General features: G+C 39.5%; 1 protein-coding gene and 1 long non-coding RNA gene across 7 annotated transcripts in view; one reads left to right on the forward strand and one right to left on the reverse strand.

The window, feature by feature from the left end:
• The first annotated feature begins 782 nt into the window (after positions 1-782).
• On the forward strand, positions 783-5,588 carry LOC122456378. The gene is made up of 2 exons (XR_006275292.1): positions 783-3,996; positions 4,185-5,588. It is a non-coding gene; the product is annotated as an uncharacterized LOC122456378 (long non-coding RNA).
• RSPRY1 (ring finger and SPRY domain containing 1) overlaps positions 4,944-18,646 on the reverse strand; it is a 56,143-nt gene continuing 42,440 nt past the window's right edge. For all 6 annotated transcript variants that reach the window (XM_038368385.2, XM_043495436.1, XM_043495437.1 and 3 more), the window contains 5 exons: positions 12,334-12,445; positions 10,884-10,986; positions 9,844-9,996; positions 6,968-7,072; positions 4,944-5,948 (listed from right to left, as the gene is read on the reverse strand). In XM_038368385.2, the coding sequence (XP_038224313.1) occupies positions 5,852-5,948; positions 6,968-7,072; positions 9,844-9,996; positions 10,884-10,986; positions 12,334-12,445 (570 nt within the window). In that variant the 3' untranslated portion in view covers positions 4,944-5,851. The remainder of the gene's footprint in view (positions 5,949-6,967; positions 7,073-9,843; positions 9,997-10,883; positions 10,987-12,333; positions 12,446-18,646) is intronic.

An 18,646-nucleotide genomic window follows, 5' to 3' on the forward strand; every position in this document is an offset into this window, starting at 1 on the left:
CAAACCAGATATTTTTCAAAATAACCTTTTTAAGCAGAACACCAAGTAGTTTGCTGTTGGCATGATTTCCCCTCAGATACAATTCTCAAGAGGTCCCTTTTTCTTGGAAGCACAGTTGCAGCCCTCGTTAAGAAGCAGTTTAAGTAACTTTACTGTAATGAACTAGTACTAAATAAGCACCTGTAAAAAGGTAAAACAACAAATTGAACAGATGAAGTGTCACGAAAGTGGGTGCAATCATTTTTAAATGAATCTTTCCTACTAGTTCTGCCAAGTAGGGCCCAGAATCCTAACCAGTATTTTAATTAGCAGATGTCAACTGCCACTTGAAATTTCTCTTGTACAGAGGAGACATGGGAGGGTTGGTTCCTGTTAAAAAATGGAATACATTCTAACTAATTCTCCCCAAGTTTTAATGAAGGCAGAAGCTGCAATTCTATTAACATGCTTTCAGGAGGGAATAGGCAATAGAATTGGTGCACTGGATGACACTCCCACTCTATCGGTGTCTCACGTTCAAGGCTGTGAAACTTGTAGATAAACAGAGAATGTTGCATGTTGGCAGCAGTTAATGGAATACAGTAAGTTGAATAATTAAAAAAAATCCATTTTCTGATAGAGAATCCTTTCAGTAGTATATTTTTAAAAATACAAATTTTCTGTTCCCGTTAATTTTTCTTGTGAAGACCTTTATAAACATTAACTATGGGGAAATAATGAAACTAACTGCACAAAGCGCTGTCAGATGCACAACATCAATGAGGAAAAAAAAAAACATTTTCTTACCGCTACAGTGATTTGTAGAAGGGTACCTAACTATGAAGTAACAATGTCAAATCTGATTTTCAATAGACATGATCTAATTAACCAATTAAGATTAGACATGACTGCTCAATTTATCTGTAGTTATTTCATGGTATAAACTTGCTGGTCTTCTGAAATTAAATCCCATTCCATTTATTTAGGCTATTGGACTCCAAGCTTGGCCATGCTGTCTCTGGCCTCACTTACTGACATTTATCTAGAAATGAACAAAACCATTTAAGGTTGTGATGGTGCAGAACAGGGCAACCTACCTGCGATATAACCAGTTGATGCAAATGCAGCATGCTGGTGCTGGACAAACTTCCCAGAGAATTCTGGACTGAATTCAAAATCTTGGTCCTGCTCTTCAAAGCCTTTTACAGACTGGGGCTAAGATCCCCTTGGAACTGCCTTTTCCTCATCCCTCCAGATGAAAACCAGCAGGGATTCAGCCAAAGCTGCTCCATGCCACTTGGAAGGCAAAACCAGAAATACACAAGGTCAGCTGTTCAAAAACACTATTAACTGAACAATCTTTGCTGCTGTATCAAATTTCATAGAAACCTTACAGCATTGTGCAACACTTGAGTGAATGGCCCTGTAAACATCTTTTCATAATTGTTAAAAAAAAAAAAAAGACAATAGCACATGCTAGATTATCCAAATAACTCAAAGGCCATTCAATTTTTTTATATTCAAAGCTTAACCACCTTCCCCACCATGGAACTTCCATTCTACTTGATGCAACACCGCACTCATAGACCTATCTAGTAATTGGTTCTCATTCTCTCCACTTTCCGCCTGTAAGAGAAAGATCTTTCACCCCAATCATCTCATTGCCTTAATACTCAAATATTTCATCTACAGACAAGAGAAAGGGCTCTGTCGATCACTGAAGACCCATGAATATCATAGTGATGGACAGTTCTGAACCTATTCTCTGCCCAAGCCAGACTGGACCAGCTCATTAGTGGGATAAGTCTGGTTAAGATGAGCAGGGAAATAATTAACTGTTAGCAAAAGGAGATTATTATTTGGATTTAGAGAAGCACTCATGATTGATAATCTTTATGGGTGGGGAAAATATTTTTGTCCCTTTTGCTTCTTTGTAACGTATATACAGGGTTGAAAGCTTTTCTTTGGTTTTCTGCTGATTTTTCACCTTAGAAATATCACAGCTGCCAGACTGACCTTCCCAGTTTTGGTTAAAGGTTTCCTTGAAGGATCAGAGAAATGGGGAGGAGGGGGTGGGGGGAGAGAGAGAGGGGAGGCTTTCTCAGCACTTGATGGGTGGGGAGGCGCATTAAACCTTTGAGCTGTTTAACTCCTTAACAAACAAACAAACAAAACAAACAAACCTCCAAAGCTTTGAAACAATTTCACTACAAAATCGCTTTCCCCACAGGTTTCACTTCCTTGGTACCTGTGAAGCCACCACCTTTCCTAGCTTGTCCTTAAGGGTATGTCTACATTTCAACGTAAGCCTAGGGTTAGTGGGACTCAAGTCAGCTAGCTGACCCATGTTAGGGAACCCTGGGCTTCAGCATCTACACTCTATTGTAACTTTAGGTAAAGAATTTTCTGACCCATGTTCAGAGCTCGGGTTCTGGTGTCCACACGATAGTGCACAGACCTGAGTCAAAGTAACCATAGCCCAGAGTCCCTCTCAGTGCTGCCCCCTGCCCACCAATGTGGCTTCTCTAGCTTATGGTGCAGTGGGAAAACTTGACTGCCCACCCTGCAAAATACCAGGAAACAGCTCACTTTGCAAAAGGCTTGATCAATTTGCTCACCATTGCAAACACAGGAGGCTCTGTTGTAAGTGTGCTTGCACATCAGTGATTGGAACAGAAGAGGTGAACGCGGACCTGAGCTGCTGCCGTTTGGCAAGCGTTTCAATAGAGTGGATTGCAGATTGTTGGGAGATAGAGGACTAAGGAAGTTGTCCCATGGAACTGTGGAATACTTCCAGGTGACTCCTGTGACCCAAGTGAAGGACTGCAGCTACACTACAAAGCAATAGGGCTTACTCTGGGTCCCAGCTTGACTCGAGCTCAGACCCTCCAGAGTCCTGGGACCCTGGATTTGAGCCCTGGGCTAGCACAGTTGCAGCGTAGATGCAAGGGGGAGTTAGGCTCAAATGTGGGCTTACCTTGCAATGTAGATACCCTACAGGTCTTCAAAGACTAAACAGTAGACAGAGCTGAATGTGTAGTGCAAGAGTCAAGCTGAACTGCACCATCCAAAACTTTTAAAAAAATATTATATATTCATCCTCTCTTTACATACACATCATGAAGTTTAATATGGAACAAACAATTGCACAGGCTACCTTAAGGTAAACAGTGGTTCCTAGTCTTAAGCTCGTGTGCTGTACAGAAAGAGGAGGAAGCTAATACAATACTGCTGATAAAAAGATAAAATGTCATGGGTAAAAGTTTCCAAACACATCTATTTTCAAAAGCAACTTAGGCACTTGGGAAACTAAGTCTCCTTGAAAGTCAATGGGAGTTAGGAGCCTATGTCACTTAGGTGTTTTTGAAAATTCTACCCCGATCTACCCCAAACAGGGAAAAAGACCATGGAAACTATCAGCACCTTTCCATAAAGGCAGATCTATATGGTTCTGGCTCACACATGTTCCTTGTAGCAGCCACAGTGTCTTGTGGCTTATAGAACCTCTGTTTTTGCTGTCAGAACTATTTTTGCAATCAGAAGCATTAGAAGCTTAGTTTCAAAATTAAGTCTTAAATTCTAGGCTCTTTGGGGCAACAATTGGGTCTACTTCTGTGTTTGTAGAGCACTCAGCACAAGGAGACTCAGCTCTGGCTGGGATCTCTCAGTACTATCATAATAAAAATAAATTTTGGAAGATACAAGAAAATCCATGGGGAAGAATGTAAATCCTCAGAATACATGTGACTGTTCCAACCTATAAATCACGATACAGGGCTCTGAAGGAACTAGCTTTGAGGTGGAAGAGAAGTCACGTCACTATCTTTAATAAGATGACTAAATTACACTAATCTGTATTCAGTCTAGTAAGTAGTAACTATTTGGAAAATTCAGGAGGAAGTAGGGTTTACAACACATTTCTTAATTTGTGCAAGTGATTGAGAGACTCGTTGAATATCTGCATTTTGGGGGTGAAAGTCACCCTTAGGCACAGGACGAGCACAAAGAGCTACACAGGTTTCAGAGTAGCAGCCATGTTAATCTGTATTCGCAAAAAGAAAAGGAGTACTCATGGCACCTTAGAGACTAAAATTTATCTGAACATAAGCTGAAGTGAGCTGTAGCTCACGAAAGCTTATGCTCAAATAAATTTGTTAGTCTCTAAGGTGCCACAAGTACTCCTTTTCTTTTTAAGAGCCACACAGCACTTAAGTCCAAGTCCTCAAGTGGTGAATAAGCCATTTGCTGGCCATCTGCACAGGGGTGACTACTTTCACCACATTTTGAATTACTGACACCAACAGATGAAAGAATACGTTCAAGGGTCTGAATCTGTGAGGGGCTCAAGGCTCTCTGCTCCCATTGACAAACAGGAGTTGAAGGTGCTCAGCCTTTACAGTCAGGCCCCAACTATACTTTGTAATTTTTAAAAATTTACTGTACTAGTAAATTATATCTAATTTTTATTTAAATAAAATAAATCTTGCAGCACAAGAGCTCACTATAGCAATCTTTGCTATTAAATCTTTGCCAAGAAGTGGGGATTTTTTTGGTCTAAGTTATTGTGTGTGGATTAGCAAGGCTATTGTACCTGCAAAGAAAAGTGGAAAAACTTGGAGATTCTGGGTCAGGTTCTCAAACTGGCACGAGCTGGTAAAGTACCATTGACTTCCATCTTATTACACCAGTTTGCGCCAACTGAGGATCTGGCTCTATTTTACTAAATTTATACTTGGATCTCGAAACAACCCATCCATCCACAGTTGCCTGCTGAAGTGCATCCTTATCAACTAAGTTTCACAAATTTATGATAACGGAGTAAAAAGGGATCACCACTTGACGATCGCAACCAAAAAGAAAGTGTGAGCCAAATCGTGCACCTGGTGCAGGGGACTGTGTGTGAGGCTCTAAGTGTAGGCGATGTGCATTTTTGGTTAAAGAGTTAAACAGAGCAGGACTGAATGTGCTATTCAAACATGTATTCGTTTAAAACAATATTAATACATTTGCTCAGAATTCTTTCTAGACCTTTTGAGAACATAGCTCAGTATTTTCAAAATGTACATAAAACTTTCAAAAAACAATACTGATTAAAAAAAGATGATCGATGGTACCTAAAAAAAAATACCCAAAATTTCAAACTGTCTCCTGTCTAGCATTACAATAAGTAAGAATTCCTCCTGAAAATTATTTTCACTAAACATGGGTCCTGAAATTGAAGTAATTAGAAACACTATGAATGTGAAAATACCACCAATTTTCTGCAGTTTAAAAAAAATCAGAACGTTCTTTGGAATCACCGAGTTATCAAAAATTTGGATTTTTCTACAGTCTCTGCACCTTCTTTTCAAACCAGTCTGTTTGTGTACAGATTTCAAGTCTTTGAGCAGTTTAATATCCACTGTTGGAAAACAGTCTCTGACCAGCAGGAGGCTACATTAAAGAAATATTGGCATACTTTATTCATGACTTCTGCCAAAGATAAGGACTTTAGAGCATCAGACATAATGTCCCTCTTTTAGGAGATTTTATGTACTTCATGTGTATATTTCCAGTGCAAATTCTTTTTCAGCACTTGTGATAAGTGAGAAAGACAGAAACAAAGAAAGGACACTCTCCTGTGGTCTTGATTGGAGATAATCAACAGCCATAAAATGTCGAACTTTTAGCTATTGTTGAAGCCAGTTCCCCAGCACTGGCAAGTTGGGTTAGTTTATTAAAGATTTCATTTCTAAGATAAACAGACTATGGCGTAGCATGAAATCTGGTCACGGCTATGGTTTTGATGTGCGTATAGTTTGATAAGAGATGCTTGTCCCTTGCAGTATTGGCTGGAATTGATTAGAAGTAAGTCCATGATATTCTCCACGTGTCATGAAATGTGGGAAATCTGTCTGACTCTAGTCTGTATTTCCTGTCGACACAATGGGCAGGTCTCCAGTTGCAAGGCACAGTCCATGCACAGGTCACTAAAGAAGAGAAGATCAGTTACAAAATCTGAATTTATGCTGATTTAATTAACAAAAAAAACAAAAAGAAGAAGGAGTAGAATCCAGATGCTAATAAATTCACTCAATACAAAAATTTAATTCAACCACTGTGGAAAAAGGGTCAACAAGATGGATTTTCCTCAATGTGAAGGTTAGGTTCTGTGTCCTCAGCTCCCACTAGACTCAATGGAAGCTCATGTCTCTCAAGCCCTTCCTTGCAGGAGGCAATCAGAATCTTGCAGGATTTAGGTCATTAATGCTGCTGAGCAATTTCTAGTGCAGTCACCCTTTCATTAATCCACAGACCAGGTATGGTTTGGACAATGGCAGTGCCAGTTTCCCCACACTGATTTGCCTGACTCTTGACCTAGAATGCTAATCACTAGAGGCGATGGGGGGGTATATTCTGCACACCCACTCAATCCTTTGTCTTTCTACTAACTGCCAACAAGAATGTCAATTCCAACAGGCATATTATAGTGGTGCCCATAGGTCACTAAGAGCTGGACACTTAGCTGCAAACTCATTTCATACAGGCAATTCAAAAAGTATGGCAGCAATGACATTGTCAGTACTTAACTGTATTGAACTGGTAACTTGGTAAAAGGATCCAGATTGTATTAAAAATCCAGTCCCATTCTTTATTTTCTCTAAACAATATTGCATTTTCTGTAGCGCTTTTATACTATACTTATCTCAAGACACTTTCCAGATCAAGGAGTTAAATTTGGTAGAGCAGGCACTGTGAAGACACACACAAGCAGGTCTATGCTTAGCAACCGCACACACCCACCACCTTGGATATTAAATCTGTTTTGTTGAGGGAGATGTTGATCAAATGACTAGTGTTTATTTATCCTGTACTCTTTTTCAAATCTTTAAAGGGACGGATCTTTTCGTGCAGGTTGGGTAGTCACTAGAGATGAGCAGAAGTCATACTTTGACCGCATTTTCACACAATGCGGTGCAAACAGACACAATCTGTGTGTTTAATTTACCTGTGTCCACACGGTCTGAGTTCTGTGTCTGCTACCTCATCACAGCACAGTGTGCAGCAGTTCTCTCGGATACTCACTTGCTTCAACAAAGCCAGACGTCTATGTCTGAAATAGATGTACAAGAAAAACATTTATCACTAAACTACACTCCTGAGTGATGGATCCAGGCCAATACACAAATTCTTTTGTTTTTAATTGACAATTAAAAACAGGAATAAGTAAAAATATTCCTAAACAAACGTAAAATTATTTGGGACAGTCTAACAACCCTATTCTGGCTACGCTGCGGGGACGGTTGGAAGAGGTGGCTAGACTAGATGACTCAATACATCTTTCCCCCCCCCCCCCCATCTCCAATTCCTATGACTTCCAAAGTGGAACACTTTTAAAGAAAAAAAAACAAAAAACAAATCTCTTATGATTTAGTTTGATATATACACTCATATAATAGGAATGTTTTTTTAAAAAAATTCTCAATATGCGAAGTCTCAGAAACCATATAATACTGTAAACCTGTTTACAAGAACAGATACAAGAGAGGGACAATCCAACTTATCAACCAACACAAGAAAAGGCTAGGATGGAGAGAGGAATGTATGGTGTGTTAGTATAAAGGAAATGTCCAAGGAACCGAGTTAATAAAAACTTTACTCCATATGTTTTGATTTGACAATTGAATTAGAGCTGTCTTCTCAAATGACACCAATACCAAGGAATTTCAGGCGAGAAAAATTGATGAAAAAAGTGATAGTGTAATTCTTCTGGAGAGCAAGTAATGCTAAGTAGTTGGAGGATCCCTCTACATATGATTAAAAATAAGAGGTGATTTAGTATGCAATTTTCTTGATAAGTTTTGAATGAACACAGGGAGGAGGCTGAAATAAGGAAACAGTCAAAAAGCGTAGGGTAAACAATGCAGCACTATCTCTAAACACTAACAGTCACCAATGTTAATATAGAAAGGTGCCTGAGAAAAAGCATCAGAACTTTCACTGATGAAAGGAAAGAATTCCTTTCAATATCCAAGAAATGATAAAATGTCAGCCCTGCTTCCACAATGGGGCTACTAGCACTCTGCACTCCCGTGAATTCAGTGGAACTCTGTGGATCTATGATAGACGGTACCAATGGAGGTTCAGTCCCTTGATGATTTTATTCACCCACTCTCAGCATTTGTGGGACTTTTGATACACCCCAGAAGGGGAGTGAACTGAACTGAGAGTGCAGCTCAGCTAGAGAGCGGGGATCAGTTGGGACTCGCCAGGAGACGAAGGGTCTTCACGGCACTGTGATAGGCCCTGTTGAATTGTGTACCCCAGAAGGGGTTTGGTTGTACACATGCAGACTGTGTGATTCGGCTCGAGGGCTGAGTCACCAAAGATCCACCTGACAAGGATGGTAGCAGTGCAAAGCTGAAAAAAGTGCAGGCACAGACACATCAGATAGGAAGTGCTCTGAGAGGCAAGTGGCCCCATCACAATAACTATCTTTAGGCACCAAAGTTTAAAAAATTGGGTTTTGACCCAAGTTACATGGTGAGTTAGTGGTAAAGCAGGGCCATTGGTTCCCAGCACTGGGCTCTCCTGCAGTGGATCACACTTTTACTGATTAACTAAAGCTAGAATTGACATTTTTTTCCTTTTTGCAGAAATGCAAAATTTATGCTGATTTTAACCAAGTAGAAGTTCTCAGCATAAATTAAGCCAAAAGATGTCTTAAGCTGTTCATAAATCGGGGAATTGCCAGTCCACTCCAACATCTCTCCTTGGCAGCATCCTTCATAGTAAGGAAGTATTTTTATTGAGATTAGGAGAAGAGAACAATCACTTCAGGCTTTACAATTGCTTGCAAAGTGCTTCTACACGGCCAATGTTTAAAAGTGACCTCATTTTTGCCAAGACACCAATTTTAATTAAGATCATTTTTCTTCAATTAACTTCACAGTTTATACATAGCAGGAAGTGATTTTTACTATGTGTATTTTAAACACTGTGCTAGGTAGTTTAATTTTAAAACTGCACAGCCAGTGTAATTTAATGAGTACAGAAGGAAGATAGGACAAAATCTAGCAGAGCATTTAAGCACATGCTTAAGTGCTTAAGGTATACTGGCATTAGAAAAGCTTCAGAAAAGGGCAACTAAAATGATTAGGGGTTTGGAACAGGTCCCATATGAGGAGAGATTAAAGAGGTTAGAACTTTTCAGTTTGGAAAAGAGGAGACTAAGGGGGGATATGATCAAGGTCTATAAAATGATGAGTGGTGTGGCGAAAGTGAATAAGGAAAAAAGTTATTTACTTGTTCCCATAACATAAGAACTAGGGGCCACCAAATGAAATTAATGGGCAGAAGTTCTTCTTCACTCAGCGCACAGTCAACCTGTGGAACTCCTTGCCTGAGGGGGTTGTGAAGGTAGGACTATAACAGGGTTTAAAAGAGAACTAGGTAAATTCATGGAGTTTAAGTCAATTAATGGCTATTAGCCAGGATGGGTAAAGAATGGTGTCGCTAGCCTCTGTTTGTCAGAGGGTGGAGCTGGATGGCAAGAGAGAGATCACTAGATCATTACCTATTAAGTTCACTCCCTCTGGGGCACCTGGCATTGGCCACTGTCAGTAGACAGGATACTGGGCTGGATGGACCTTTGGTATGACCCAGTATGGCCATTCTTATGTTTTTATGCTTTGTTGAAGTGGAGCCTGAAGTCTAACATGTCCCTTTCATGCAAGGGCTAATCACACGCTGAATTGATCACAAAGTTATTTATGTTCTGAGACTACAATGTTAGACCATTTACACCAGAAATTTGACATATCCTGTTCAAACCTACACATTTGTATATTGTATGAATGTGGCATAACCAGGCAGAAAGATTACCTTGGTAAAATTATTTTCTCCTCTGTTGTCAGGAAGGCATAGTCATTAAAGGTGCTAAATTTGATTGAAGGTGAATACTTGAAAGATTTTGCTCCAAAATTGAACTCACATTGTTGATAGGACATGAAACTAGCTGCAGCAAAAAAGCCAGATCTGCAATTTGAAGGACAGCATGAACATCAGAAAGCAATAGTACAGACAGAGCATGCTGGACATACTTATTGGACCAAACGCTATCCCACGCTGGAACAAGACTCCCAGTACTATAATCCGGCCACTGTTATTTGGGAGAGAAACACCAGGGAACCTGATTTTAGCAGCATGTATTTTCCTTACTTGATTCATTATTTCTCAATTTAATTAAGATATGTGAACCAAGTCCATTGCCACAGCCTCTACTGGCTACAAACAGGGTAAGTTGCAAATGTGGAGGCAAATGCATGCACCTGAGTGGGAGACAACACTATTCTCCATCCAACTCAGCAGGAATAACGGTTTTGTCCAAAATGGGGCTGTCTGTTGCTGTTTGGGGAACAGGTTCAAGTGCAAATGATTCACCATCGCCATTGCCAACTGCCACCCCCCCCTCCATCTTTCTCTTATTTGCCAAGGCAAAAAACTTGGAGAACACTGAGCAAATTAGGAGTGTGTCAACTTTTTGCACATTTGAAGCAACAAGAACAAGGTTTTTGTTATTTTATCTCCCAGAGAACCAAATCCACAATATTATATAGAAAGTGTTCCGTAAATTGCATGACAAAGCTGTATTAAACTTAGGCTAAAGAATGTGTTTCTTCTGGCCTTTAAATCCATTTGTAAATTCACACTAATGTCACTGATTTTTAGCTGGTTTCAGAGTAGCTGGTTTCAGATTTTTAGCTGTTATCAGTACTTTCAACAGGGAGCTCTGCTTAAAACGAATAGCATTTATGACTCGTAAATATTAGTTTACTGTCAAACTAAACCCAGAATTTGAATTTTTTCTCTTTTAACCAGTGAGAACCATTTAATACTTGTCTGACAAATGAAAATATACTTACACTGCAGATGAAAACACTTGCTTCTCAGCAGGAAGCTGGTTTCCATTTAAATAGAAGATCATTTGCTTTTCTTGCAAATCTAGTAAAAATCCTATTGTGTCTCCTTATGTGCAAAAACAAAAATATTTTAGGATTAAGTTTCAGATATTTATGGCATTCAACAAATATGATTGGGAGTTGGAGGTGCTGATTGTTGAGGAAAGGTTAAAGAAGCTGACTGTGAATAGCTTGGCTAAGGAGTGATTAATAGGGAACAACCTACCATTATTTGAATAAGCACTAAGGAGGGAGAAGAGTTATTTACCATAGTAAAAAGGGTATAATTAGGAGGAAATTGGATGAAATTAAGGAAAGGAAGATTTAGGTTGATTTGCACACAGACAGCTACATTTAAGGAACATTAACATTGCTAAGCTAGGTTTCAGAGTAGCAGCCGTGTTAGTCTGTATTCGCAAAAAGAAAAGGAGTACTTGTGGTACCTTAGAGACTAACAAATCTATTAGAGCATAAGCTTTAAGCTTATGCTCTAATAAATTTTAGTCTCTAAGGTACCACAAGTACTCCTTTTCTTATTGCTAAGCTAAATATTCAAAAGTTAGCAAATGTAGGCTTTAGGGTTGCCTCTTTCCATTCCCTCCCCAGGCTGGAGCGTACCCAATGCAGACAATCTTCAGGGAATTTAGCTGCTAAAATCTAAAGAAGTTTCTACACAGCATGTTCAAACTCTGGTATTTTAAAGATTTTATAACTTGGGCAAATTTGGGCTGATTTTTGTGGGGATTACAGGCACATCCCTGAAAAAAGAAAGAAAAGTAAAAGGCCACCCTCCTCCCAAATTTCAAGTTCCTACTCCAAAGAAAGGGGTCACTATAGCTTCTCAAAGCAAAGATTGCCAGAATTTCCTTTTTTCTTCCCCCCCCCCTTTTTTTTAAATACAGGGGCAAAACAATATATTTCCCAAATCTTGTTCTCAGAAACAGCCAAGCCATTTTTGCTGAAGACAGGCAGATGAGCCTGAGGCAAACACCTTGCATGGAAAATTTCTCCCCTAATGATTTAAGTTTGGCCAAGTTATAAGCAACTGAAAACAGGGTCTTATAAAAGGAAGCATCAGGCAACATTAAGCTAAGGTGGTGCTATCAGCACCGCCTGTAATAACTGGTGGTGGTGGTAGGGATTCCCCAAAGTGAGATCTGTTAGGCTGTGGAAGGTCGGCATGAGAAGTGGTGGACCGTTTCACAGGACACATTTAAGAAACCAGACAGAACACCAGTAAGCGTACAGTAATTAACAATCCTGAAATGGCAAGATGTTGGCTAGATGACCTCATCTTCAGATTCTCTGAAACTGCTAATAAACTCCAACTACAGGCTAGTCCTCCCGTGAGAATGCTAGAAAAGTTCTCTGGCGATAACAGGCTAGGATAACTGCCACAAGACGAAGAAAATACCTTCTTTCCAACAGGGATGGGAATGTGGTTTACTTCTGGCATTATACCAAATCAGCTGCCGGCAGCCATCATATGCACAGGAGTACTCGTCGTCCCCAATACCGTAACCTTCCTTTAGCGAAACAAAGCACAGCGTTTTAATCTGCAGTCACTCCTGTTTTGTGGGAAAGGGCTGGAGGTCTATTTTTACAGAACCAAACCATTCATTCTAAGAAGTTTAATTTTATTCTGTTCTGTTCTGTTCTGTTCTCTCTCTCTCTCTCTCTCTCTCTCTCTCTCTCTCTCTCTCTCACTTACACCCACACACCCCTCATTCAGTATCACTTCCTTACTCTTTCCACCTAAAAATGCATCAGAACTACACTGCTCTTTTTAGAAAGGCACATTTACTTTTCCCCCTCCTTTGGGAGGGATACTTTCAAGGTCAAACTTCTTTAAAAAAAAAAAAATTAGGAGTGAATTTAATGCTCCTGAAAGAGGATGGTCTAATAGCATTACCTGAACCAGGCTTAGCAAATTATAGCAGAGGTACCAGCTGAGCTTCCTTTCAGGCAGCTCTGACCATACACCTCATTTCTGATCTATGTTCACCAGACAGAATGACTCAGTGTTACGAATCAGGGCATTTGCTGGGTAACAGAGCACGACCGAGGTGTTTGCAGTGTTCCACACAATTTTTGTACTATTGTTTACCCAGGTGTTACAATGTTTTCCACGTGTCAGAGAGGGAGTATGGTCTGGTGGATAGTGCACAAGACTAAGTCAGGAGTTATGGGGTTTATTTCAGAGTAGCAGCCGTGTTAGTCTGAATTCGCAAAAAGAAAAGGAGTACTTGTGGCACCTTAGAGACTAGCAAATTTATTTGAGCATAAACTTTCGTGAGCTACAGCTCACTTCTATTTTCCAGCAGTTAGCCTACCTTGCTTGTCAACATGAAAGGTTTTCCTCTCCCCCCCCCCCACTGCTGGTGATGGCTTATCTTAAGTGATCACTCTCCTTACAGTGTGTATGATAAAACCCATTGTTTCATGTTCTCTGTGTGCGAATATCAATCTCCCCTCTGTATTTTCCACCAAATGCATCCGATGAAGTGAGCTGTAGCTCACGAAAGCTTATGCTCAAATAAATTTGTTAGTCTCTAAGGTGCCACAAGTACTCCTTTTCTTTATGGGGTTTATTTGTGACTCTGCCAGCAACTTGTTGGGAGACACTGGGCAAGACACTGAACCTCTAGCCTAATGTCCTCCACACTTGTAAAATAGGGATAAAGCTTGCCTATCTCCCAGGGATGTTGTAAGGATTAGTGTCTGCAAAGTGCTTCGAGCTCCCTGAATGAAAGGGACTATACATTTTATATGTTGATTAATATCTGATATATTATCTTTACAACAAACCTAGGTATCTAAACAGCAACTTTTACTTGTTTTCTCCACAATGCCACCTCTCGTCTAACCGAAGCTACTCTCAAACTCAAGAGCTGACAAAACTTGAGACAAGGACAAGTTATATTAGTTATTTTCAAATAAGGAAGTGGCTGCCAGCACCAAGACTGTGGGAAAAATAACGCCCTCTGTTGCACCCCCCCGAAACGAATCCAAAGACTGTACTATAAAAAGCTTTCCAGACTCCTCACTAAACCTATTTGGGGGCAAGCAGTAACTGAAAACAATCTCTCTCAATGTGCTAGAAAGCCACCTCTCTTCGTTGACGAGGAGGAACCAATTAGCAGTATGGAAGAAGAGACGAGTTTCTGCTTGCTCTGTGGGATTTGATAATGGCAGATGCGCCCGTACTCCAACAATGCAAGTCTCACAGGTCTCAAATTATAGCTAAATTCAGTCAATTTTCAAGTGTTAATGAGATAAATGGCCCCAAATACATTACAAATGAACTTGTTCAACTTGACAAACATTAGTCCAATTGAGATGTCGGAAGTACAGGCCGCAATCAAAAAGCTGAAAAATAAAGCAGTGAGAGATGATCAAGTTACAGCAGAAATGCTTAAAATACTTGCTACCATCATCCTAATGAAACAGAGCTGTTTAATGAAGTTTGGGGGGGGGGGGGGAAGACCCCCTCCTCACCAAGAGGAGCATGGAATAATTGTCAGAATATTCCAAAAGGGTTAATCTTACTGACTGTAACAACTGGAGAGGAGTTACATTAGTCTCTGTTGGAGGGAAAGCCTCATGCAGTCATATACTAAATTGGATGAAAGAGGCAGTGGATGCAAAGCTTAGAGAAGAACAGGCTGGATTCAAGCCCAAGAGATCCTGTGCAGGTCAGATATTCACACCAAGGACCATAGAAGAATGTCTAGAAGGGGAAGCTCCCGTCTTCATCAATTTAATTGATTTTCAAGAAGCATTTGATAGCCTGCACAAACATACTTTGTGGAACATTCTTCAGTTCTACAGAATCCCAGCTAAAGTCATCAAGGCCACAGTAGAGATGTGAAGTGCTCTATAAAGGTGAATAATCAGACAGAGTGGTTCACTGTTGACATGAGTGAAACAGGGCTGCATTGTATCTCTACTGTTTGCCGTAGACTGGATAACAAAGAAGTGTATTAGCAACACAAACACTGGTACAGTATGGCTAGATGGCTAATGCCTGGATGACCTTGACGATATTGTGGTAGCGAGCAGCACCCCCAAAAAGTTACAAAGGCAGACAGACAACTTGGCAAAAATAGCAGGCCAAGCATGGCTCAAAGTTAGTTATTCAAAAACAAATATCCCTGAAAGCCAGATGTCAAGTGGTAACATCACAACAGAAGTCAAAAACAGGGTGGATAAAAATCAATGATAAAAAAAAATATCAATTTTTTTTTTTTATCTAAATCGGATTTTTTTTGCTAAAATGCTTTGAGGAAAAAAACCTATCTAAAGATAAAGATAACTTTTTGAGCTATAATGTATCTCATCATGGAATAGGGATTATAAATTCTAATTCTATAGTATGAGACAATATATTCATGTAATGTTTAAGAAAAGTTTTGTAAATTAGTACCAATAGTTCATGGATTAGGGACTGAATATTATGGGATTCCAGGGGCTTCTGTATAGATTATTTAGGTTAATCTTTCTATCTACCCAATGGGACTCAGAGTCAGTCTAGAAGATACCATAAGAGATGCTTAGTTTTGCAGTTCTCAGACTGTCGATTTGTGTCTCCTGAGACAACATGGGGGAGGGATAGCTCAGTGGTTTGAGTATTGGCCTGCTAAACCCAGGGTTGTGAGTTCAATCCGTGAGGGGGCCATTTAGGGCTCTGGGGCAAAAATTGGGGATTGGTCCTGCTTTGAGCAGGGGGTTGGACTAGATGACCTCCTGAGGTCCCTTCCAACCCTGATATTCTATGATTCTAAGCATGTTAACAGCAAAAATCTGCCTGCCTGCCTAACCAACCAACCTACCTACCGGTGAAAAAACAACAACAGACCTCAACCCTATTGTCCCTCTGCAAATTTGTGTACGCAGAGTGAATCCCTTACCTCTCTCTAAAAGTGCAAAGTTTCAAAAAGTTCAATGAATAGAAGATTGTTGGGGGTGGAATAGATCTGGACAAGGAGAAGAAGTCTGGAGATAAATGTGAGAAGGGAGGGACAGACAGTAGAAACAAAAGTAAAACTGTTTGAACAGCATATTCCAGAAGTCTTGAGGTCTTTCGGAGCGTAGCTTTTATTGATTTGAGATCTACCATACCATTCTCTCACTAAAAAGAAAAACCTATAATGGCAGCAGGCCGTAAAAGAGACCCAGTTTGGGAATGAGAACCATTCAAGAAATATATGTTTGCTGATGATTATTTAAAGAAAGTCACACCAGTGAACTGGTGGGTCACGTAAGCACTTGGATTCAGAGACTATTGAATAATTTCACTTTTAACAGCAGTAGCTTCTTCTGCTGGTGTAGAAAGAATATTTTCTTCCTTTGGACTAATTCATTGCAAATTGAGAAATTGTTTGGGACCTGAAAAAGCAGGAAAATTTGTTTTTCTTTCCCAGATTATGAAAAAACAGGAAAATGAAGGTGAAGACTGAGTTAGCTGCAGAAGCCAATATTTTAAGTTTCTCGTGTTGACCTGGCTGACATAGTTGATTTAATGTTTGTTTGTTTTTTAAATATTTCATTTAACTATTTTAGTTCAAAACAAACAAACAACCTGATTTTAAAAAACTTGAATGTTTAACTAAATTCAAAAATTCACATGCTTGTTTTGTTAAAATATTATACGTTTGCTTTTGAAGAAAAAAATCCAGAATACATAATGTTGTTGTTTTAGTTAAATAAAACAATATAAATGTCTGTCTCATGATGTTCTCCTCCAGATATAGCATGGCAAGAAAATCCTCCAAATATTAATGATTAACCTGTTGAATTGAAGATAGTTCACCTCCCAATGACTTCATAAATATCTGCTTCAATTACCTTTGGTAAATGAAATAACCAATCATTCATTTTCCGATATAGCTGTAAAACTAATCTGAAAAGTTTTCAAAATAAATCACTTTAAAAATGTATAGTGTGTACCTTCTAAAAATGAAACCTACATCTATCTGAGTTGTGAAAAATATGTATTAAGGTTATAAACACCACCAAGAATGCACTTTTATGTAGAAATCCATGATTAAATCGAGTCTTCCTGACTAGTGATTTAAATCAAATCCACCCTGGTCAAAAATATCAAGAAGAGCAACTCATCTACCTGTGTAGGTCCATATTTGTTAATGGATGCCTCAAGAAGGAAGTGACATCAAGGACAGGAAAGGCATCCACAGTATTTAGTAAACTTAACAACACATGGTTATCAAAGATATTCAGCACCAGAACAAAACTGACAATTTTCAATTCAAACGTAATCTCGGTGCTAACATAAGGCTGCAAGAGCTGGAGATTTGCTAAAATGTTAGAAAACTAGATGCATTCAAAAATAAGTGCCTACAAAAGATTCTGGGCAGAAAGAATATCAGAAATATCCAAAGAAGGGAAAAAATAAATAGTAAAGCAAGCTTCTAGCTCTTAAATAGAGACATTATCTCAATTCTTCCTACTTAGAGATTCCTCACAGGAAGCACATCAGACAGAAAAAACAACCACCCCAAACAAACTGTCAAGCTACTTAGGGTGAGTGGGAAAAATCTTTTAAGCCTCTTCTAGTTTAAGGGCTGGTGGGCTGCTGCTTCATTTCACAGTTTCCATTACAATCAGTGTTGGCAACTTCTGGTATTCAAGGCAGGCTTGCAGTTTTTTACATTTCTTTTGCAATACTGTGCAGTAGGCCAGGGGCCACATTTAGAGATGATGTAATCGGATGTGTAAATGATGTGTCAGCAAGGGGAAGTAACTTACATGAATGAATGTAAGGGAGAGGACAGCAGGAAGAGTAACTAATGGGGGCAGGGAATCTACTTTATCTTAAAAAGAATAGGAGGACTTGTGGCACCTTAGAGACTAACAAATTTATTTGAGCATAAGCTTTTGTGAGCTACAGCTCTGAAACCTACTTTATCTTATTCCTTCTTACACCGTCCTGTTAACTGCTTTTCTCGCTATATCCTTCTCTTCCATTCCCATGGCCCACACCAACTTACATTCATCAACATCTACATCACAGTATTTGGTCTATGATGTACATCAGGTTTTGGAACGATTTTTTTCTACAAGTTTTCTGAGCAGTTTTAACTCGGGTCATTCTTGTATTAGAACAGAACTCCATATAATCTGCTCCCTTATCTTAAAAAGTGTTATGATGACCAAAAAAATGACTATGGTAATATGAAGATTTTAACAAATTTCAGGATTCTGACTGGATAGCAAGCAGATCTGTTGCCTGCTGACTTTACCAAGGAATAAGTTTCTGCTACTTGATGTGCCTGTTAGCTCTGCAGAGCCAACGCAATAGAGGAGACCTGGATTTTTTTCTGGCTTCTGCACAAACAGAATTGTTAACTAAGGACCCTACCCTGTTCCCACTCAAGTCAATGGTAAAATGCTAACTGACCTCAGAGGCAGCAGGATAGGCCTATAAATTTCTATTGCAGAACTAATAGTGATTATGGGTGAACCAGAAAGTGATTTTCAGATGCTGGCTGAGGTTGCAAAGGTAACAATTAGACAAGCCATCCTTATTTGTCAGCTGAATACTCTTGCTATGAAAGCGTTAACAGATTCCATTAAAAAAAAGCAGAATAGAAGGAATTTTAACAGTAGCGTTCAGGTGGAGAATACAAACTTGGCAATTCTGAAAACAAGGCTGCCATGGTAACCTTTACACTACCCCCATCTTGTCTGAGTACCCCTGTATTTAC

This window comes from Dermochelys coriacea, chromosome 12, assembly GCF_009764565.3.
Source record: "Dermochelys coriacea isolate rDerCor1 chromosome 12, rDerCor1.pri.v4, whole genome shotgun sequence".
Lineage (NCBI taxonomy): Eukaryota > Metazoa > Chordata > Testudines > Dermochelyidae > Dermochelys > Dermochelys coriacea.